Here is a 23,331-nt window from a genome sequence, read left to right as displayed (position 1 = left end):
CCATAGAGGACTTGTCTACAGGGGATTTCAATCCTCAACAGCGTCCAATTCTTCCTCATTTTGAAGATGTTTCTCAGATACCCATTTCTCCCACAAAAGGGATGGAAAAGGAGGAAAATGCCCACGCTTGTGTCCCAGAAATGGATCTCAAAAATAGCTGCAGAAAATGACTCCTTTGAAGAAAAGGAACCAGAGAATTGCTCCGATGAGATGGTAGAAATAACAGATAGGGGTAGGGATTCAGAGCGAATTTGACCTTTAGTGTCCCAGATACTTCCTGTGCTCTTGTCACTTATGTGCTTGTAAAGCTGCTGCACTGTGGCAGATTAGCTGAAACTGCGGAGTTGCTTTTGCAGGCTGCCACCGCAAACATACATGTTATGGTGCCCAGGGAAATGACAAAATGGCACGTGCCATACTACTGTGGTATATCACCCTGCCTGCAAGAAAATATTGTAACGAGCGCCAATGGAAAGGGAATGCCGCAGTGGAAAACTGCCCTCTATTCTACCATGTACAGGGGCACTCTACTGCCCTGGACCTGTAGAGTACCTTGGATGCAAGGTCACCTAAGGCATAGCACCCAGGAGATGGCTCCCCACAGGGTCCATCACCGATCTCCAGAAATGCAGGCCTTCCCTGCTTTTGCTACAGTACCTCTTGCCCTGCTGCCTGTAGCAATCGATCTGGATAGAGCCCTACTATAACCCAGAAGGGATGTTAAGAATAGGCAAGAAATTAGGGACTGAGCCCACAGAAAAAAATCTCTAGAAAAACACCTGTAAGCACATCCATCACCTAAGGCAATGCATACCTCTTTAGGTAAACCCAAAAGTGCTTTTTCTACTACTACTATTGCTTTATATTGGCTTTTGACATTTACAAATGCAGCTATTTAGAAATTTGATGAAAGGTTTAGCACTTGGAACCACCTTTTGAAAAATAAAAAGTGCATTTTATATAGAACTATATAGATTAGACCAAAATGAGGGACAGAGGGACTTTATTCCAATCAGGGACAGTTGGGAGCTATGCAATAGCTAAAACACTAAGCCTTATCTGAGCTGGGAGGGATTATGTCTGGGCAGGGAATTCCTTGGCCAGTGTCCGTTCACCTGAAGATGGCAGCATAGAACAAATAGTCATGTAAACAAGTGCCCTATGATGTATGATTAAGAAACTTTCTGGGGTCATAAAGAAAAAGCAAATGTGAAAATCTATAAAATCAAATAAAATGTTACCTTAAAACATCTGATGTTGTTTTGGAATCCAAAGGATGAGGCACACGCTGTGAAGTGCGTGCAGGAATGAGGTCATCACTCTGCGACACAGAGATGTGATGATGTAGAGAGGCCTGTAAGAATCCGAGACAGCTATTAGCAACGGCCTAGACTGATGTTCAGTTCATTGGAAAGGCAGTAGATAGACTTTTACCTTTAAAAATAAAGGGCACTGATTTTGAGCCTGTGGACATGATGACCAGAACCATTCGGGCAGGTTTTCAGCTTTGGCTGTTGACACATAATAACCCAATGCCAACGGTTGTTGCTTCAATTCCTCTGGTGTCTCTCTGGAGAGAAGCCTTTCACCTTGGCTCTGAAAGGAAAAACAAAGTACACTACAAGTGAGCACACACTACCTGTAAAACCTTAACCAAGAACTAGCCAATCTGCACCTTTTTAACTTCCAGTGTACACCTAATGCAGAATCTTCGGTTGGACTTAGGCCTTGCTTATATCCACGATACCCTCTGAAGAGTTATCTGTGGTTAGATTGCTTGTCAAAGACATTATACCATCTTTTTACCATCTGTTTTACCCCTAAACCCTGTACCAGTACGCTGCAACTGCGCGCATTAACAAACAGTGGTGATAGTTTTTGCAATGCCACAAAACATTGCAACCACAGCAAATGTACACCCCCCCCCCCCATGCCTTTGCAGCTTAAAATGCAAGTGGCTAGGAACGGTAAAAACATGCGGTTCGGCCACATTTTTACCACCCCAACACATTTCTACTTAGGCATAAAGGCTAACACTAGTTTTAATTTCTCCTCACCAACTTACCATGGACAGGTGGATAAATTAGACCACAACTCTCTTGCCATCACACCTCTATACAACTCACCACATTCTTTTATTCAGACACCAAAGGGTCAGTCATCAAAAATCAAATTTTTGGGACCACCTGGGATAACTTTCCTTTGAAAAATTTATTCTGCTTGGTCCTCAATTGTTGGCATGTGATAAATGACTCTTTGATGTTTAAAGACTTCGTTATATCTGATGGTGGCATTCATTTCCTGATTTCAGCACCCAGCAAGAAATAAAGGGGCATTGAAAAAAAAAAGTTAAAATCTCAAGTTCTTTTGTGGTAAAAAGTAATGGAGCATATTGGTGAGACAGCATGGGACTCTGGAAGCTCTAAAGTGGCCAGAAAGCTACAACACAAGGGCCACAAATGGAGGAGAGAGCCAAAGTATCAACCATAGGATGGAAGATTAGAAGTGACCGAGATTTTGAATCTTTTTTACAGTTGTTATTTTGTTGGATACCCTATGAAGCATCATTGTCCCTGAAGATGTGAATTTTGTTACACGAAACGTGTCAAGATACTAACTGGTTACTTTGATATGTATATGTGGTATTATGTAATCTTTACTATGTCCTGTTATGCTTCATGGAATTGTATGCATGGTTTTAACTTGTGTATGTGAATAAAAAATACGATTTTTATAACAGCTTACCTGTAAAATCCTTTTCTTTGAAGTACATCCCGGACATATAGCCATAGTAGTTACTATCTGGGTTATAGGCCACCTTCAGATGGACACTGGCTTGCCCTAAGACAAAAAGTGCACTCCCTATATAACCCCTCCCACTACTGGGAGTACCTCAGTTTTGTAGCCAAGCAATACACTTGTATACCAAAGAAGGGAGGGACCTTTGTGTCCCATGATGTACTTCAAAGAAAAGGATTTTACAGGTAAGCCGTTATAAAAATCCTACTTTCTTATCATACATCATGGGAAACAGAGACATGGGACATCCCACATAGTAACTACTATGTCTCCATTTCCTGTGATGTACGATAAGAAAATAGGATTTTTATAACGGCTTACCTGTAAAATCCTTTTCTTTGAAGTACATCACGGGAAACAGAGACATAGTAGTTACTATGTGGGATGTCCCATAGCAATGGCAACTGAAGGGAGGGAGACAACAAAAGTAGGGCACCAAGAGACTAGAGGACTTATACTGTAGCCCGCAGTACACTGCGCCCAAAGGTGATATCTTCATGACCTTACACATCTACTCGATAGAATCTGGTAAATGTATGGACTGAAGACCAAGTTGCGGCCTTGCAGATCTGAGCCATAGAGGCTTGGTGATGCACTGCCCAAGAAGCACCAACAAAATATGAAAAGGAGGAATTTTCTCTTTAAACCATAAGCTTGAACAATCACTTGATGAATCCATATAGAAATAATAGACTTTGATGCTGCCTGCCCTCTCTTAGGACCTTCTGGCAACACAAACAAAACATCTGTTTTACGAATCTGAGCAGTCGCTTTGAAATAGAACTTGACCGCCCTCACCACATCAAGAGAATGTGGTGACTTTTCTTCCACAGAACAAGGTTCTGGAAAAAATTAAGGCAGAACAATATCCTGGTTTAAATGAAAACCCGATACCACCTTCGGTAGGAAATTAGGATGAGGTTGCAATACAACCTTATCCTTATGAATAATCAAATATTGCACTTTACATGAAAGAGCAGCTAACTCTGATACTCTTCTTGCAGATGATATGGCAACCAAGAAAACTATTTTCCTCATCAAGAGGATCAAGGGAATATCTCGAATTGGCTCAAGTCTGTTTTTGTAAAGCCAATAGGACTAAATTTAAGCCCCAAGGGTTCAAGGGTGATCTAACTGGTGTATTAATCCATGTTACTCCCTGAATAAAGTTACGAACCAGAGTGTGAAGTGGACGTTGGAAAAAATACTGAGGCCGACACCTAGTCCTTGATAGTACTTAAGGCCAGCTTTATCTCTAATCTCATCTGTAAGAATTCAAGGATCCTACCATATGACATATTTTCTGGGGTGCCAACCCCTGGATTCACACTCTATAGTATATGATTCTGGAGGCTGGCTTCCTAGCATTAACCACAGTAGAAACTACTGAAGTTGACAGCCCATGGTTTTTTAGAACGTGGGTCTCAATTGCCAAACATTATATTTAGCGTTTGTAAGGTAGGATGGAATACCTGACCTTGTGAGAGAAGGTCCGGCCACAGTGGAAGGGCCCAAGGGTCCCCTACTGCCATTTTTATGATCTCGGCAAACCAAGATCTCCTGGGCCACAACAAGCACCTCCTTCCCTTCCTGCTTGATCCTGCAAAGAAGTTGCGGAAGCAGCAGAACAGGAGGGAACGCATAGATCAGTGAGAATTGATCCCACGGAAAGACCAAGGCATCTGTTCTGCATGCCAGGATCCCTTGTCCTTGACACAAAGTTGTTGATCTTATTGTTGAACCTGGACGCAAACAGATCCATGTCCGGAACTACCCATTTTTGACATATTGACAGAAAGATGTCGGGATGAAGGGACCATTCTCCCGGGAACCATTGTTGGCGACTTAAGTAGTCCGCCTGCCAATTCTCTATCCCTGGAATAAAAATTGCAGATAGGCAAGGAATGTTGCTTTCTGCCCAAGAAAGAATATGCTTCACCTCTCTCTGGGTCGCACAACTTCTCATGCCCCCTTGGTGATTCATATAGGCCACTGCTGTGGCATTGTCAAATTAAATCCTGACAGGATAATTCCGTAGTCTGAGTGTCCAGTCCTCCAGGGCCAGGCGTACTGCCCAGATCTCTAGAAAAGGACAGAAGCTTCTTCCAGGACTGCTCCCAAGCCCAGAAGGCTTGCATTTGTTGTTACCTCCTTCAGGGTGACTGGTAGAAAGGATTTCCCTTTTTGAAGATTCTTGGATAACAACCACCAACTGAGGCTCTGACGCACATTGGGAAGTCCAGAACTTGGACCTTCTTGTTCAAAGTAAACAGGATACTGTTTTGTAGCAGTCTTGAATGACACTGTGCATAAGGACCGGCCTCAAAAGAAGCCACTATCTTTCCCAAAAATATCATGCAAAGTCTATTTGATCCTTTCCTGGGGCAGAAAAACCCTCTTCTGAGCTGTATCTATGATCAGCCCCAAGTACTGCAATCTCCTTAATGGTTTTAAGGAGGATTTCTCTAGGTTGAGAATTCAACCTAGGTCTTCCAGGTAGCTGACTGCAGTGACCAAAGTTTGGTTTAAGCGGGCTACCGATTGATCTATCAAGAGTAGATCATCTACCAGGCCAATATTGTTATACCTTTGGCCCTTAACCTGGCTAAAGAAGCCAGGACTTTTGTAAACACTTGAGGTGCGGTAGCCAGACCGATGGGTAGAGCTACAAACAGAAAATTAAGATTTTCTACCTCAAAGCGTAGAAATTTCCGACGAGTGGGGAAAATCAGCACATGGAGATAAGCATCCTTGATGTCGATTGACGCCAGAAGTTCTCCCCCTTGTAGGATGGAGACTACTGATCAGATTGACTCCATGTGAAAGGAATGGATATTTAAAAACTGGTTTAGATGTTTGAGATCTAAAATGGGTCTGACATCCCCATTTGGTTTTGGAACCGTGAAACAGGTTTGAATAAAAGCCCAAACCTAGCTCTTCCAAGCGGACCTCCGATATCACTCCTTGAGATAAGAGATGATCCAGAGCTAGAAAGAGAGAATTTTTTCATTGGATGTCTGGGAACACTTGATTTGAGAAAACGAGATGGGAACTCTGGTTTGTAACCTAGAGAAATTGAGGAAGCCACCCATCTGTCTTAACATTGTTCCTGCCAGACCATTGAACACTGTAGAAGCCTTCCCCCTACTCGAGTGAGAGGGGGCGTCCCTACATAAGGAGGCTTTAGTATTTTGTTTTGTGGGTTTCCTCCCCTAGGTCCTCTTTTGGCCCTGGGACTGACCCTGTGGTTTACCTCTTGAATCTGACGGTGGAGGCAGTAGTAACTGCCTGGAGGCTGCTGCCCCTGGCACTGGAGAAGAAGTATGTTTAAAAGTAAAATGTTTAAACAACTTCTTAACCGGTAAAAGGGAACTTTTCCCCATTAGAAATTCTTTGGATCTACTTATCCAGATTGTCTCCGAACAACCATTCATCATGAAAAGGGAAACTGGCCAAGAGCTTTTTGCATGGCGATTCGACTGACCAATTTTTCAACCATAGGATTCTACGCACATATACCAGCCCTAGCATGATGCCTTGAGAATAGAATCTTTCATAGTGTCTACTGTGAAACACAATGCTTCTGATATACCGGCCAGAACCTGGGCCTGCTGATCAGGAATAACAAAGTGCATCAGTAAACTGGTCATTTAAGGACTGAGATACTCTGATCACTGACAGTGCAGGTTGATGACTGAACCTGTGAGCGAAATATCGTTTTTAAAAAGGAACGCCAACTTCTTATCTGTTGGATCCTTTAGCATATGAGCATTGTCAACTGGACAGGTCAGGTTTTTATTTACAGAGGATATAGCAGCGTCAATTGTTGGAATTCCCCATTTCTTATAAAAGTCTTCCTCCATAGCATAAAGTATTGAAAACTTTTTGGGAGGGAAAAATTGTTTATCTGAGTGCTCCCATTCAGAATAAATAAGCTTCCTTAGCCATGAATGGATAGGAAAAGAATGATCAAATTGGGGAGGCTTTAGTGAACCCAAACCAGAAGTGGGCTCATTGACTGACTGCGCTTCTGGCAGTAAAAATGTGGAACTGACCAACCCAGTGAGAGATTGTACCAACAACCTTTCCTGTGAACCCGATATCCCCGTATCAGGTTCTTCGTAAGAGGAGACTTCAGCCTCTTCCTGGTCCTTTGAAAGAAATTCATCATCTCTTGCTCCTTGTTCCTCAGTATGAGGGTCTTGAGCAATGGACAGGGATTTGCTACGCTTAGCTCCGGTCTGGAATGCAAATAAAAGCATTAATTTTTTGCTCCAAGCTTAAAATGGTTGAAGAAAAAAAATCTCTTGGGTAATATACATAGGGGCTGCAGTGTTAAGAGCAGCTGAAACACTTGCCCCTCCTGATGGCTCACTCTGACCAGCCATATCACTCTCAGGGGGGGATGCCATCTTTTTTTGAGATGGTTCTATGCTGCCGTGTGACTGTAGTAGTCTTAATAAAGCCCTTTTCTTTAGGTGTTTTTTAACCCCCCTTCCTCTCATAGATCGATTCACAAAGCAGAGGTACTACCAGAAGGCATGCATCCACTGCTTGAGCAATAGTCCAGCTCTATCGATTCTATTAATGCTCATCCTGATGCTGTAAATGTGTCAAAAAGGAATGCCTGTGTTACCAAAAACCTCTTAATACCACCTTTGCTCTTGTGTCCCTCCAACAGCATGAAACAGCACAAATGGTGCCTTCTAAAACCTTCTTTATGGCCTTACTACCAAAAAATACTGGATCACGGGGTCCAGCTCTCCAAAAAGAGAAGCGTTACATGCAAGACCTTGTTTCTTCAGATACAAGGCCCGGGTACCAAAAGGACACTTTGAATGGATACGGTCTGCATGGCTAGTAGTCCCAGCAAGATTGCTCCAGTGGAGCTCAGCACAGCACACCTTTATTTGTGACCAACATCTTAGACACTGGCAAAAAAACTGGGGTACTCCCAGTAGTGGGAGAGGTTATATAGGGAGTGGACTTTTTGTCTTAGGGCATGCCGGTGTCCATCACCTACATAGTAACTACTATGGCTCTGTATCTCATGATGCACGATAATTAATTACAATTTTTATATAGAATTATTGATGTTTGGTGCAGCTTTTCAAAAGTCTCACTGGCAATTTCTTTGGTTGAGAGATTGCACATATAAGTACTAATCTTTGAGAGCATAAGCTCTGGCAATTACTTGTCTTATTCACTCAGAAAAGCAGCAACCTGTCAGCAATACAAAGAGAATGTTTTTCAGATAAAGGCAGTAGCTGTCAGACCCTGACAGCTCTGCCCACATCAAGACAATGGAAAGCAATTTTGTTTTGGAGCAGGGCACAAAGAAAGAAGTTTAACCACTAGGCGCCCGCGCTATAGCCGTAGGACTGCTACAGTGCAGCGCCCAATTGCTGGGAGGGTGCCCCTGGACATCTTCCCATTTACTTCCCTTGGACACACCCAATCACAGATTGTGCTAAATGGGCAATCACAGCGGCCATTTAGCACTTGTTCTGAGTGTCCAATGAGAGATGATCTCATATGTAAACATATGAGATCATCTCTCATTGCCGGCTCTCTCCCCTCACACAGAGACCGCGTGTGAGGAGGGAGAGCTTCAAGCTGCAGCGTCACAGTGCCCACAGTACCTGTCAATGCCATCAGTCCCCAGTGCCACATCAGGGACACGTGTCATCAGTGCCATCTGTCATTAGTGCCACGTATTAGCGCCTTTTGTCATCAATGCCACGTAATAGCGCCATCTGTCTTCAGTGTCACATGTCATCAGTGCCACCTGTCAGTGTCACGTGCCATCTGTTATAAGTGTCATCAGTGCCACGTATTAGTGCCATCTATTGACAGTGCCACGTATTAGTGCCATCTGTCATCAGTGCCACGTATTATTGCTATCTGTCATCAGTGTCACGTGTCATCAGTGCCATCATTAGTGCCATCTATCATCAGTGCCACATCAGTGTGGCGTCATTTGTGAGAGAAATAACCTATTACAATGAACATTTTATAGGGAAAAAATTTTGCAAAGAATTGTGGAAAAAATGACATCATCAAAAACCTCACCATGCATATTACTAAATACCTTGGAATGTCTACTTTCAAAAAACTGGTCATTTGGGGGGTATTTGTACTATCCTGGCTTGTTAGGGTTGATCAATTGTTTATGATTTGCACCGCAGCTTGTAGACTCTCTAACTTTCACAAAGACCAAATAATATCCACTAATTTGGGTTATTTTTACCAAAGATATGTAGCAGTATAAATTGTGGCCAAAATGTATGAAGAAAAATGAATAATTTTCTAAATTTTATCACAGAAACTAAGAAAAATTCTTTTTTTTTGGTCTTTTTTCATTTATAGCGCAAAAAATAAAAAACCCAGGAGGTGATCAAATGCCATCAAAAGAAAGCTATTTGTATGAAAAAAAGGACAAAAAATTTATTTGGGTACAGTATTACATAATTGAGTAATTGTCATTCAAAGTGTGCGAGCGCTGAAAGCTGAAAATTGGTCTGGTCACACGGGGGGTTTAAGTGCCCAGTAGGCAAGTGGTTAATGGCCTCATCAAGGCAGAAGGTTGATACCACCTTAAGCCAGCCATAATTGGATCGAAATTCAGCTAGTCTACTGATTGATTTTTGTACAACCGCCCTGTTGGATTTTATCTGCACTGCTGGCTACAGCCTCTCTTCTGTCAGAATACAATAGCTCAGTGGGGAGGATTCCCCCATCCACACAGTTGATGTAGATCAGGGAATCAAGTTATTTTTGCCATTCAAACTGCTGGCTGAACAAAAAAATTGACTAATCTGTGGGCTGCCTAAGGTAGAAGGCAGGGACACAAGATCACTTTATCTTTGTGAAAATCAGGTAATGCACTTTACAAAGAGAGACACTAACTCAGAAACAAATCTGACAGATAAAAGCCACCAGGAAAGCCACTCTACAGGAGAGATCAGCCAAGGGGAATTCCATAATGGGTTCAAGGGGTGGCTTCTGCACGACAGAGAGAGAACCAAATTGAGATCCCAAAAAAAGCACAGTTTCTGAAAAGACACTGGCTACTGACATACCAGTTAATAAGCCTACATTAAAATAATTCTAGCATCTACCCGCAATCTATAAAATGCATTACACTACTTAATCCATGAACAAAACCTTCAAATTTTATTTCCAACTCCTTTCCTTTTATAATGGTGCAGAGCAGCTGGATACACATTAGGCTTGGAATTATAGCAACAGCAGTAAAACTTGAGAGCTTGGCAAGGAATAACCGGACCAATTCAGTGTTCTTAAATCCCAGACTCACCCGGCTGTGTTGGAAATGTGATCCAGCACCAATTCCTGTGGGAGAACCTGGAGAGGAGTTGGGGGGAGAATGTAGATTCCCTTGAATCAGTATTCCTAGATCATTTTCCATATCAGGCATATCCGGAAAGGCCAGGTCAAACATGTCATCTGAACAGAAGAGAGGAAAAAGTAGTTCACTACTGAGTTCAACTGAGCAGTACAATAATAAACTTTACTTGTCACTATACGGATTACTGCAGTCGCAGATGTAGAGTATTACCAAAAAAAAAAAAAACGACATCACGCATTACACTCAGTATCACCGCTTAAACATCTACATGAACATTAAGAAAGGAAAGACATTGAGAAATACTCTACCAGACTGTACGTAGGTTAATTAAGCAATTGGTGGTCAGTATATTCAGAGCCCATCCACACTACTGCACTGTGGTGCCACTCTTTGTAAATAGCATCCTAAATGCATGATTACACACTACTGTGCATTGTAGTGTAATTGCAAAACTTACTGTGGGAATGATTTTGGTCCAAGTGGTGCATTAAACAGCTTATCCAAATGAATAAGGTGCTTGAATATAAACACAAGTGAGTTAAATTGGTTGTAGAATCTTAAGGTTTTTCACCTTAATGCAATTCTATGCATTAAGGTGAAAAACCTTCTGTGCTGCTGCACCCCCCCCCCCCCCCCGATCCAATTTCTTACCCGAGCCTGATCCAGAGGCTTGGAGCGCTGGCAGGGGACTCCAGAAGAGGATCGGGGCTGCTCTGTGCAAAACCATTGTCCAAAACCACAGAGCAGGTAAGTATAGGCATGTTTGTTATTTTTATTTATTTTTTAAATCAAGGGTTTACAAACACTTTAAAACACACCAATTGGACCACACATGTTTATTTAGTGTTAATACGCATTAATAGGTGCATTTGACAAGAGTTTAATGAGCATTAAAAACACCCCTCCAAAAGTCCTAGGCTTGAATTGAAGGAGCTGAAATGCTTAAACTTCTTACAAACTTGACATAATGTGAACAGCACTGTGCGTTGTCCATATTATCAACTGCATAGGCGTTTGAGGAGCCTGCTTTCAATGCCAGTGTGAATTAGGCCTTAGGCAAGCTTCAAGCAGCTTTCTCTAATCCTTTAAAGCACCCTTCAGCTCCTGTGTGAAATGTTATACACAGATCTTAATAGGAGTGCTGGATGCCACTTTAAAAGCTTGTTGAAGCATACAAGCAACTTGTTTAACCACTTGCCTACCAGGCACGAACACCACCTTCCTGCCCATGCCATTTTTCAGCTTTCAGCGTTGTCGCACTTTGACAATTGCGCGGTCATGCTACACTGTACCCAAACATAATTTTCTTCACACAAATAGAGATTTATTTTGGTGGTATTTAATCACTGCTGGGTTTTTTATTTTTTACAAAAAAAAAGACCAAAAATGTGGGGGGGTTGGGGGGGTTTACTTTTTTTCTGTCAGTAAATTTTGTAACTAAGTAATTTTTCACCTTCACTGATGTGCGCTGATGAGGTGGCACCGGTGGGCACTGATAGGCTGAAATGGTGGGCACTGATGAGGTGGCACCAATATGCAGCACTGATGGGCACTGTTAGGTGGCACTGATAAGCGGTACAGATAGGCACTGATGGGCATTGGTGGACAGCAGTGATGGGCAGCACTGATAGGCGGCACTAATTACCAGCACTGACTGGGATGGCTAATGGCACTGATTTGTGGCACTTGTGGGCAGTGTGGCCTCTAATCACTGGCATTGGTGGGCACTCCATTTTTTACACTTTATATACTTCCCTAGCTGTCCCCTGTGAGGAGATGCCACTGATCGGCTCTCTTCACACTCTGTCAGTGTGAGGCGAGGAGTGCCGAATACCGGCATCTCTGTGTTTACATGTGACTTTCGACAAAGCCAATCACATGGTTAAAGAGCCGCTGACATGGATCTTTACAGATCGGGGTCGCACTGTGTCTTAGCGACGCGGTGGGGCCACGATCGCCACACTGTGTGCCCCCGCGGGAGCGGCCGTTCCGTGCTGCTGTCATATGACGGTGGCCCAGGACAAGAGCTGCACTGCCCCGCCGTCATTTGATGGTGGGTGGGCAGCAAGCAGTTAACAAGCTTCAAACAGCGCTGAAGCCAAAGTGGCAATCAGCACTTCCATTGAGAGCTGTGTTCAATATTTACAAATTGGAGCTGAAGGATGGTTTAAAACTTCAACAAAGCTTGCTGAAAGCTCTGAAAATGCTTTGTAAAAGCTTGCTGTTCACACTGCTCTTATACAAGCTAAAAGCACATGTGAAACAAGCCTAAAGGTCGGACTTTTAGGTTTCCCTGGAATTTTGTGGTGTTCGTGCCCAATGTGTTTGTAATAATGCATTTTCTTTATAAATATTGCATCCAATAGGCCACCATGTGAAAAAAAAAAAAGAAAAAAAAATTAAAAGATTGCTATAATTATTTCCATGGTTAATAATAAGAAGGTACCATTGCTGAAACCATCTTCATTCGGGAAATTAGCAGGAGCAACCTGGATGGTGGCTGAAGTAGGAAATACCAAGATATGGGTGCAAGAGGCATCTTGTGGCGTGCTGAGTTGAGAAGTCTGCAGATTTAAAGCAGTACTTCGACCAAACACAGATCCCATTGTAACTGCATCTGTGGAGGAAGGAATTAACAGGCTAACCATTAGGAAAATACTATTAACTATATCATACACAGAATCATATAAAAAGTAGTATTTTTACTTAAAAAAAAAAAAAAAATCCATAAAGCAAAGTAGATTTACATAACAGAGCTGATTAATTTTTAGAATCACCTGGCATGACATTAAAGGACCCCTGTGGTTCCATTGCTACAAGGCAGGCACTGAGAATTGATGGCGAGTCTGCAGCAGAAATGCCACACATTCTGCATGCTTCTTTTAGCTGACGGCTAATGTTCTGCAGAGAGCATTCTCCTAGTAAAATACTCCAATCTGTTAAAAAAAAAAAAAAAAGGGGGGGGAAGAAAAGATTTTATATAAATATTATTTTTATATATATATATATATATATATATATATATATATATATATATATATATATATATATATATATATATATGTTTTGCTTTGAATCAAACTGCATGTCCTTAAATTACATACCTTTTAGCTCACCATGGCCCAGTCGTCCAAGACGCCCAATCACCACTCTCCAGGGTACCGATGTCATTTGCATTATACCCACACACCACTCCCATAGCTTCTGCAGTCCAATTTTCCGTGCTGAAACTCTGCTTCTTCTAAACCTGCAGAAATACCAACGTTGACTGTGATACTGCTGGCAAACTATATGTATGGATCAGATACTCCTGGATTGGCACAGACATTGCAACCACTTCTCTTTCAATTCAGATTTCAATTAAACCAGCCACCACTGAAGGGAGCTTATACTGTATACTTCTTAAACTGAGGCGTCAGTTTTTCTACCAGGAGGGTAGACTCAGTGTGCTGCATTTCCTCTTGACTGGCAGCATGAAATGCTCTAATTAGTGTGAACCTGTAGTTTTCATTACTCTTCCCCATTCCTTTCAGACGATGAAAGCAAACATCTTGATACCCCCAACACTTCAGAGGGCCAACTAATCCTCACTCTCAACAGGGTAGGGCAAGTAGGGGTAGCAGGCACTTTGGGGATTAAAGTAAATATACATGGGGGAAAACATTTTTAACTGCATCTTTAACTGGCAATGTAATTTCTAATTATCACAGCTTACAGTGGGGGAAAAGCATTTGATCCCCTGCTGATTTTGTAAGTTTACTCACTGACAAAGAAATGATTGGTGTATAATTTTAATGGTAGGTTTATTTTAATAGTGATGGACAGAAGAACAAAAATATTCAGAAAAACGCATTTCAAAAAAGTTATAAATTGATTTGCATTTTAATGAGTGAAATTAGTATTTTATCCCCTATTAATTAGCAAGATTTCTGGCTCCTGGGTGTCTTCTATACAGGTAAGGAGCTGAAATTAGGAGCACTCTCAGAGGGAGTGCTCCTAATCTCAGCTTGTTACCTGTATAAAAGACACCTGTCTACAGAAGCAATCAGATTTCAATCTCTCCACCATGACCAAGACCAAAGAGCTGTCCAAGGATGTCAGGGTCAAGATTGTAGACATACACAAGGCTGGAATGGGCTACAAGACCATTGCCAAGCAGCTTGGTGAGAGGGTGACAACGATGTGATTATTCGCAAATGGAAGCAACACAAAACAGTCAATCTCCCTAGGTCTGGAGCTCCATGCAAGATCTCACCATGTGTATTTCAATGATCAGAACGGTGAGGAATCAGCCCAGAACTAAATGGGATAATCTTGTCAATGATCTCAAGGAAGCTGGGACCATAGTCACCAAGAAAACAATTGGTAACACACTATGCTGTGAAGGACTGAAATCCTGCAACGCCTGCAAGGTCCCCCTGCTCAACAAAGCACACATACAGGCCCATCTGAAGTTTGCTAATGAACAGTTGAATGTGAAAGTGTTGTGGTCAGAGGAGTCCAAAATCAAGCTCTTTGGGCCTCAACTCATCTCGCCGCGTTTGGGAGGAGGAATGCTACCTATGACCCGAAGAACACCATCCCCGCCATCAAACATGGAGGTGGAAACATCATGCTTTGGGGGTATTTGTCTGCTAAGGGAACAGGACAACTTCACTGCATCAAAGGGACGTTGGACAGGGCCATGTACCGTCAAATCTTGGGTGAGAAATTCCTTCCCTCAGCCAGGACATTGAAAATGGGTCATGGATGGGTATTCCAAAACGTCAACCTCAAAACCTTAATGATTTTGAGAGGGTTTGCAAAGAGGAGTGGGACACAATCCCTCCTGAGAGGTGTGCAAACCTGGTGGCCAACTACAAGAAATGTCTGACCTCTGTGATTCTCAACAAGGGTTTTGCCACCAAGTACAAAGTCACGTTTTGTGAAGGGGTCAAATATCTATCTCCCTCATTAAGATGCAAATCAATTTATAACTTTTTTTAAATGTGTTTTTCTGGATAATTTTATTATGTTGTCTCTCACTGTTAAAATAAACCTACCATTAAAATCATAGACAAATTTTTTAGTTTTTTTCGGTCAGTGGGCAAACGTACAAAATAAGCAAATACTTTTTTCCCCTCACTGCACATTACAGGGTTCTAGTTACACAATTTTATAATTATTTAAACTGTAAATTCAAGAGATAGAAAAAACCCAAAGTAAAAATCTGCAGTTTCTTCATCTGGTATGTATTTATATTAGTTTGGTCAAGAAGTTCTGTTTCCATACAAAAGACACCTAAATAAAATTATCCTCACCTGTTGGGCACGTGGATGTTTACAATGCAGGTATCTAGTAGTTCACCTTGTAAATCAGTACAGGAAGCCAGCAGCCAGCGCTGGTCATGGGACAGGCAATATCCCACAAATAAAACATTGTACTTCTGCCCAGCTTCACCAAATGTTTCTCCAAGTTCTGTCTGCTTGTCTTTAGTAGGGGCAAGCAGAAAAGGAGGCGAGTAAAGCTGTCCAGGAAAATGTTGCTGTAAAGAAAACCATATATTATTTATTTTAACAAATCTAATTCAATGTCACATACTATGAGATCTCACTCACTGGATATCAAAGTAAAAAAAAAAAAAAAATGTAATTCATTTAAAAGAAATTGATTTAAAATAAACTATAATATATTTATTTATTATACTGCTTTACAAAAATTCCACTCTTTACTCTTCTTCACCGGGCTTTTAAACATTTAACTTTTTTTTTCTTTCCACTCCTGTACCACGTTTATTAATATGTACTTAAAAAGTCTAAATTTACTTAGCCATTCATGTCCAAAATACCTCAGCGTTTTTCAGTATTGCATTCAGAGCAGCAGCTGGACCAAACCCAGTTAGTGGTTTGATGGGAATTTGTGTGGCTACTGGCCGTTTGCACTGGCAGTATACAGAAAATGCTAAAGATTTTAAGTGCTGGATGTAGGAAACTGTTTCATCATGTACAGTCTGCAGTAGATAGCGACATGGGACCACCTGAAAAAACAAAAACAAAAAGCATTAACACACACATTATAGAGATCTACATAAAAACACACACAGTTTACTTAGTAAAAAAATATAGTCTATGTAACAATTTTACTAAAACGGCAATTCCCAAGATATAAGAATGAGATTCTTGCATTCTGTCCAACGTTGTACTTTATACCCAAACCACAAAAGACGACAATTTCCATTTCCATGCTCCTTGCTGACTGGTTATGCCAACACCTCGGGTGCAAATGCCGGAGTGAAGCTCGTTCAGGCTCCCCAGCAATACCACAGAAATATAACAATGGCAGTTTCAAGAAATCCAGCATGGCATTAAGTGTTATTGTTTTCCGAACAAAAACCACAGTATAGCCCCACATTGGAACCTCCCTCTCTCCGTGATTCATCTAAAGATGGGCTATACTGTGTGAAATGCATCAGGGAAGGAAGTCCCAGGAGGGACTACAGTTTTTGTTGGCCAGAATAATAAGAAATTTGACTTGCTCATAAAATTCCAAAACTTGGAGTACAGTACAGGACATGGGTTTGATATTAATAGACTGTGGATTATAGGCTGGTATATTCAGATGGTTTGACACTGGCAAAGCTTTTGAGGACACATCCCATGGGCAATCCCCTATAACCCTATCCCACTCTGTGAGACCTCAGTTTTCTAGAAAAGCAATGCAGATTAACCCAGGGATAGAGGTCCTGTACTTTACTCCAAGATACGAAAGTTAAAATATCTAAAATCGCACAGTACTGGAGGTGCAATTTAGATATTTCATTTGGGTGTTCTAGCCACTTAAGCCCCAGACCATTTTGCTGGCCAAGGACCAGCGCACATTTTGCGATTCGGCACAGCGTCACTTTAACGGACAATTGCGTGGTCGTGCGACGTGGCTCCCAGACAAAATTGACGTCTTTTTTTCCCCTTACAAAATAGAGCTTTCTTTTGGTGGTATTTGATCACCTCTATGGTTTTTATTTTTTGCGCTATAAACAAAAATAGAGCGACAACTTTGAAAAAAAAACAAAAAAAAACGCTTTTTTTAACTTTTTTTTCTATAATAAATATCCCCAAAAAATTTATAAAAAAAACTATTTTTTCTTCAGTTTAGGCCTAGACATATTCTACGTATTTTTGGTAAAAAAATAAAAAAAATCGCAATAAGCGTTTATTGATTGGTTTATGGAAAAGTTATAGCGACTACAAAATAGGGGTTCGTTTTATGACATTTTTATTATTAATTTTTTTTTTTTTACTAATAATGCAGCAATCTGCAATTTTTAACGGGACTGCGACATTATGGCAGACACGTCGGACAATTTTGACACATTTTGGGACAACTGTCATTTTTACAGCGATCAGTGCTATAAAAGTGCACTGATTACTGTAAAAATGACACTGACAATGAAGGGGTTAACCACTAGCTGGTTAGGAAGGAGTTAAGTGTGTCCTGAGGAGTGATTCTAACTGTTAAGGGAAGGAGCTGTGTGTGACACATCGCTGATCATAGCTCCCGATCACAGGGAGCTATGATCAGCGACGTTGTCACTAGGCAGAACGGGGAGATGCGTGTTTACATTAGCATCTCCCCGTTCTTCAGCTCCGTGAGGCGATCGAGAGTATCCCAGCTGACATCGAGTCTGCGGGAACCACGATCCTACTCATGGAGCTCCCATCAGGGTCGCGTGCACGTGACCACACGGCGGAAAATTCAAAAGGGACATACCTGTACTCCTCCCATTTGCCCAGCCGTGCCATGCTGACAACGTAAACGCGGTGGTCGGCAAGTGGCTAGAGTAGGGGCACAATAAAAAAAAAGGACTGTGTTCATTGAGGTAGAAGGCCGATAACCACCTTAGGAACCTTGGCCTCTAGACAACTTTGTCCTCGTCAAGAATGAGGAATGACTCCTTACAAGAGAGCTGATAATCCTGAACGGTTCAAAGGGTGGTTTCTGCAAGCCAGAGAGAACCACATTGAGGTCCTAAAAAATAGGGTGCTGTGAGGATGGTTTGATTCGATAAAAACCTTGAATAAATGTCTTTACAGGGGGAAGCAAATCCAAAGGTTTTGGAAGAGAATAGAAAAAGCTGAAATATGTCCCTTAAAATGATTGCAAAGTTTTGTATTTTTTTCATTAAAATAATAAACGTCATACTTATCTGCTTTTTGCAATGGTTTTGCACAGCACAGCCCCAAACATCTTCTGGAGTTCCCTACTGGACTCTAGGCCCCTCCTCCTTTCCAAGTGCCCCCATAGCAAGGTGTTTGTTCTGGAGCCACTTGTGCGGGCTTGATCCCTAGTCGAGCTGTGTGCGTATATAAACACACACAGTGTGGCTCAGCCCCACCCCTACTCCCTCCTCACTGAATTTGACTAACAACTGTCTGCTGCCTCTCAGTCCCCATGTGAAGAGGGTGGGAGGAGAGAAAATCGCAGCCAAGCACAGCACTGGATCAATCCAGGAGGTAAGTGTATAGAGGAGGAGGTGGGCACAGCAAATCCTAAAACGCTTTTTACCTTAATGCAAGGAATGAATTAAGGTAAAAAAACATTTTCATTTAAAGAGGAAGTAAACCCCTTCAAACCACTTTGACCTACAGGTAAGCCTAGATTAAGGCTTACCTGTAGGTCCAAGCAATATCTCCTAAACCTATATGGTTTAGGAGATATTTGCCCGAAAATGGGCACCGCTGTCTACGGCGCATGCGCCGTAGACAGCGGTGCGCAGGCGCACTAAATGCGGCAAGTCCAAGAATGGATTTGCCTAATTTGTCGACTCCCGTGCGCATGCGCGGGAGTGACGTCATCGCGGCTTCGCCGAATGGCAGCGGCGGAGCTGCGAGACGCGAATCCCGTGCGCATGCGCGGGAGTGACGTCATCGCGGCTTCGCCGCTGTCATTGGTCGGAGCTGCGAGACGCCACCAGCAAGATGGATGCGGCGGACTACAGGGATCAGCGGCGACTTCGCTGGCTCCTGTGTCAGGTAAGTGACACATAATGAGCTACTATGCGATGCATAGTAGTCCATTATGCTTTACCTTTGCAGGGAAAAAAAGAGGAAGTAAACCCATCAGGGTTTACTTCCTCTTTAAGAACCACTTTAGGCAAATGAAGGACATGAAAGTACACGAGACAACATACATACCTGCAGGACACAGGATGTGCGAAGCTGCTCTGGTAAGATCTCCAACATATCTGTAAAACATCGTATGAGACCAAGCAGCCAGAAATTCCCAGTGTTTGAATCTTCATCTACTGCATACGTAAAAGGATCCACCATATATATTACAACAGTGGGGTATGATGTTAAGACTCCAGTTGGCTCAGCAACAGTTGGAATGCCAATCTTCTCCCTTTCTGCTGCACTGAAAACATAAATAAAAAGAAATAAAATACATGTATACCTGCTCTTAAAGGACACACATAGCAGGGTTTAAGGCATACATGAGTAAAAGAAACCAACATGGTCGGGGGGCACACATAACTTTGGAAAGAAACATCACAGCTCCCCAGGGATTACACTGAATTTACCAACTTAATTCATGACCAAAAAGCAAACTGGAATTGTCTATAGCCATGTCATGTACCAGGGGCCCCTAAAATCCATACTGTTCCTTTCAGAAATGACAACTTCAGCTTGATAAGCAGAACTCTGACACACCCTGTCCACTCCTGAGCATTAATCAGTGACTAGTCACTCAAGATCCCAGGTTTTCCAGTTAGCAGTGGCCACAATCCAATGGCAGGCTAAAAGAAGCTAGGGCTGTCTGCAGCTGTAAGCATGTACCCGCATGTATGCAAACATCCAGTGATTACCTGCAGAAAGGGAAAGATGTATGACCCTGAAAGTAGAAAGGCTAATTATATGTCCACAACTGCAAGTAACTACTGAAATTGCGAATACATTCCTACAGACATGGAAAGCCCCAGCTCCTTTCAGACACTGAGTTGTACAGGCAGAGCAGCCAGTGCTTATAGGAATGCCTAGGATCCCAGCCACAGGATACTTATTGCATCATGCAGATTAAAGACATGTGAATGAGGCCTAAGTGAACAATCGTGAGAATAGAAAAGCAGGAAAGAGCAGGACAGAGTTCACCTTTCCCAGCTGAATGCCAAACACACATGAGCAGCCTAGACTTTTATGCTATCAGCTTAATATGAATTAGGATAAAATATTAACACAAAAACGATTGCTTTAAACATTTTAATTGCTCAACCAAAAGATTCTAAAGAGCTTGAAGTAAATCTATAGTCAGGCTATGGACAAAAAAAGTAGTTTGTATACGATTAACAAGAATAAAAAAAAAAGCAAGCCCTCACTAACCTTGGTAGCTGCAGGCACATTGGAGCAATTTCTCCCGAAACGGACAATGGAAGTACTGCAGTCATTTCTCTCTCTCATAAGATCAGCTCTGCCCTGCTATTTCCTCCCAGAGGACCAGCTCTGTGTTTGCACACTTAGACCAGCCATACAAGGATCGAAATTCATACAGTTCAGCAAGGACCGGCTGAGATTCAATGTAGCTACTTGGGTACAACCACCCTGTTTTTACATTTGATTGCCGCTGGCAGCTATAGCTGCTAGCAGTAATCATTGTGTCCTGCCGACAAGGAAGGCTCCCTACGTCCCTCTGCTGGCAGAACACAACAGTGCTGCGGGAGGTATCCCCGCAATCAACACTGACTGTGTTGGTGGGGGAATCAAGCAATTTTCTTTCCTGCAACCCGTAGAGGAAGGAAATAAAATCAAGTCATCTATGGGCTGCTTTATACAGTAGTCATTGCTGTGTTGGTGGTTGGGGGCAGTAGCAGCGGCGCAAACTATCGCTCACAAGGGGGAGGGGGATAACCTCTGGGGGAATCCAGGATGGAAAAGGTTCTGGGGGTCCTAGGCTTAGAAACAGCATGCAATTCTTTACTGTTAGGGCGGTATGGATGTGGAGCTCCTTTCCACAATTGGTGGTGTCAGCGGGGACTGTCAATTAAAAAAAAAAAAAAAAAAACTCTTAAATGGGCATCTTAGCAAGAGCAACATACGGGGATATGGGAAATGGCACACACACACACACACACACACACACACACACACACACACACACACACACACACACACACACACACACACACACACCCCAGAGCTTTTTTTCTGTGAATGTTCCCCCCGAAATACCCTACATTGTCTGTACCTACAGAAGTTAGTGAGGGTTTTATTTAAAGCATGTAATCAGGCAAACCAAGTGGCTCCTTAATCTTGTCACAAAAATAAAAGCCCACTATGGAACATAGATCATAGCACAACACTGTGGCTGTAAAAGCAGATCTGTTCTGCTAAAAACCGTTACACTGACTTCCTGGTGTGTTGTAGGGTTATGGGCCAAGTGCCGTAGTAAAACCATGAGTTTGAGTGCCCATGTGCAGAAAGGCAAAAATCTAAATACAAGACAATTTTTGCTGCACATTGCAAAGGAGATCAAAATCACATACTGTGTATTTTGCTTTGCAAACATCATTCTTCTATCTTAACTTATCGGGATTTTCCTTTACAGGTGATATCAGATAAATTCACAAGTTTTGGCTGAGCAATAATTAAAAAATAAATAAATAAAAAAACACCTATGGACAGAGATAGCAGTGTATATACTCACTTTTCAGGGGTTTCTAGCTGTGTGGAAGGCTGACTGGATTCTCCCTCACTGCCGGCTTGGCTTCCTGATGACCGATCCCCAGAACTGGAGGAATTCTGGTTTGGACAGTTGTTAAATGCAGAAGTTGCTGTGCTATTTCCTACTGGCACTGTAGAGGAAGGTGCCTGCTGTGCAAGAGGTGTTGTTCCTGTACCATTAGTAGTAGAATTGTCAGGTGGATTAGAAGGGCATGGAGGTGCAGCTGGGCTCTGTGTTCCTTGTGAACTAGGAGACTGGTTTTTAGGCGGTAATAGTAGACTATTGTCCAGTTGTAGAGAGGAAAGATAAGGAGCTATAAAAATTATACATAAGTGAAAGTTGGTAAGCTGAGTATTTTTTAAATACTGTGTACACATATTTGTAATTCTTATTTTAATTATTGCTACTGTAATAACAGAACAGCTCACCTAAATGCTGCCGACAAGTTTGAGCATACATCCGCAACTGAGCATGGTTATCTATTTCCTCAGTGGGTGCATCCTCAGTAGATGTTTCAGCTCCTGAACAACCAACCTTCATAATACCATCACACAGCACCTTACAGATTGGCCTGTGCTGTCCCAGACGGCACATCTTTGAGAAAATAAAATAGATTTTAATGCATTAGGAAATAATATTAAGGTAGAACTTAAGCAGATCTACAGGACGTCAAACAAGGACCCTTACTAGGTGTGTTTGACTAAAAAGATCTGCACTTTTAGCTCCAGCGAAAATACATGTATGATTCTATTTCCTATAATATTTATATCATGAGCGTGAAGAATATTATGTCAAGACAGGCAACTTTGCTACTTCTTACCTCATATACTGCACTTAAGTCACTTAAGAAAGCTTTTGCTCCATTTAGTAGAGCGGGATTTTCAGGACACAACACTAAGTAACCAACATCTCGTTGTCCACCATAGGGTTCTAGTAGAAGACGCTCCCAGAAAGGAAGAGAGAATGGAGCAATGGTCAGGAAGTCTTTGTCATAACCGACCAAAAGGTTGGGTACTGGCAGTGGCTCTGGAGATTCTTCAGATCCTATAAAACACAGACAATGATGATGAGGGGAAAAATAAACTGACAAAAACAGAGCAACAAATTTAAAGTGGATATTGCATGGTCTTTAAAGTTGAGGGAAGTTCATTATTGACTTACTGCTTTTGTGAATCCCTCACTTTAAAAACGGACATAAAAAAAGTGTTGAACCATTTTAAAATTTCTTTCTAACCAAGTATAGACCAACACAACAATGAACCCTGATCAGCAGCTCCAAAGTAAAAAAAAAAAATCCCTGAAGTAGCCTAAAGCCAGGTACACACGGGCCGAATTTCAGGAGACAGTTTGTGGCTCCAAAAAAAAAAAAAAGCAAAAAACTGTCCGACATTCCACCCGTGTGTATGACAGTGTCTCAGAAGCCGTCTTCTGCCGGATCTTCATGCTGGAAAACCAGCAGCCAACCGTTTTAC

At 42.1% G+C, this 23,331-nt stretch overlaps 1 protein-coding gene across 1 annotated transcript in view; it reads right to left on the bottom strand.

Moving 5' to 3' along the window:
- Nucleotides 1-23,331, bottom strand: part of MED13L (mediator complex subunit 13L) — a 227,212-nt gene that overhangs the window by 12,744 nt on the left and 191,137 nt on the right. The window contains exons 19-30 of the mRNA XM_077461264.1: nucleotides 22,680-22,903; nucleotides 22,288-22,453; nucleotides 21,842-22,172; nucleotides 19,339-19,558; nucleotides 15,996-16,184; nucleotides 15,469-15,692; nucleotides 13,273-13,415; nucleotides 12,946-13,104; nucleotides 12,615-12,785; nucleotides 10,118-10,266; nucleotides 1,435-1,596; nucleotides 1,242-1,354 (exon numbers count right to left, since the gene is read on the bottom strand). Coding sequence (XP_077317390.1) covers nucleotides 1,242-1,354; nucleotides 1,435-1,596; nucleotides 10,118-10,266; nucleotides 12,615-12,785; nucleotides 12,946-13,104; nucleotides 13,273-13,415; nucleotides 15,469-15,692; nucleotides 15,996-16,184; nucleotides 19,339-19,558; nucleotides 21,842-22,172; nucleotides 22,288-22,453; nucleotides 22,680-22,903 — 2,251 coding nt within the window. The remainder of the gene's footprint in view (nucleotides 1-1,241; nucleotides 1,355-1,434; nucleotides 1,597-10,117; nucleotides 10,267-12,614; nucleotides 12,786-12,945; nucleotides 13,105-13,272; nucleotides 13,416-15,468; nucleotides 15,693-15,995; nucleotides 16,185-19,338; nucleotides 19,559-21,841; nucleotides 22,173-22,287; nucleotides 22,454-22,679; nucleotides 22,904-23,331) is intronic.

The sequence above is a fragment of the Lithobates pipiens genome, unplaced genomic scaffold, assembly GCF_037356315.1.
Source record: "Lithobates pipiens isolate NorthernLeopardFrog02 unplaced genomic scaffold, aLitPip1_a1.2 Scaffold_3, whole genome shotgun sequence".
NCBI classification, from domain to species: domain Eukaryota; kingdom Metazoa; phylum Chordata; class Amphibia; order Anura; family Ranidae; genus Lithobates; species Lithobates pipiens.
The sequence above is the reverse complement of the archived record's forward strand: the minus strand, read 5'-3'. Positions and strand labels throughout refer to the sequence as shown.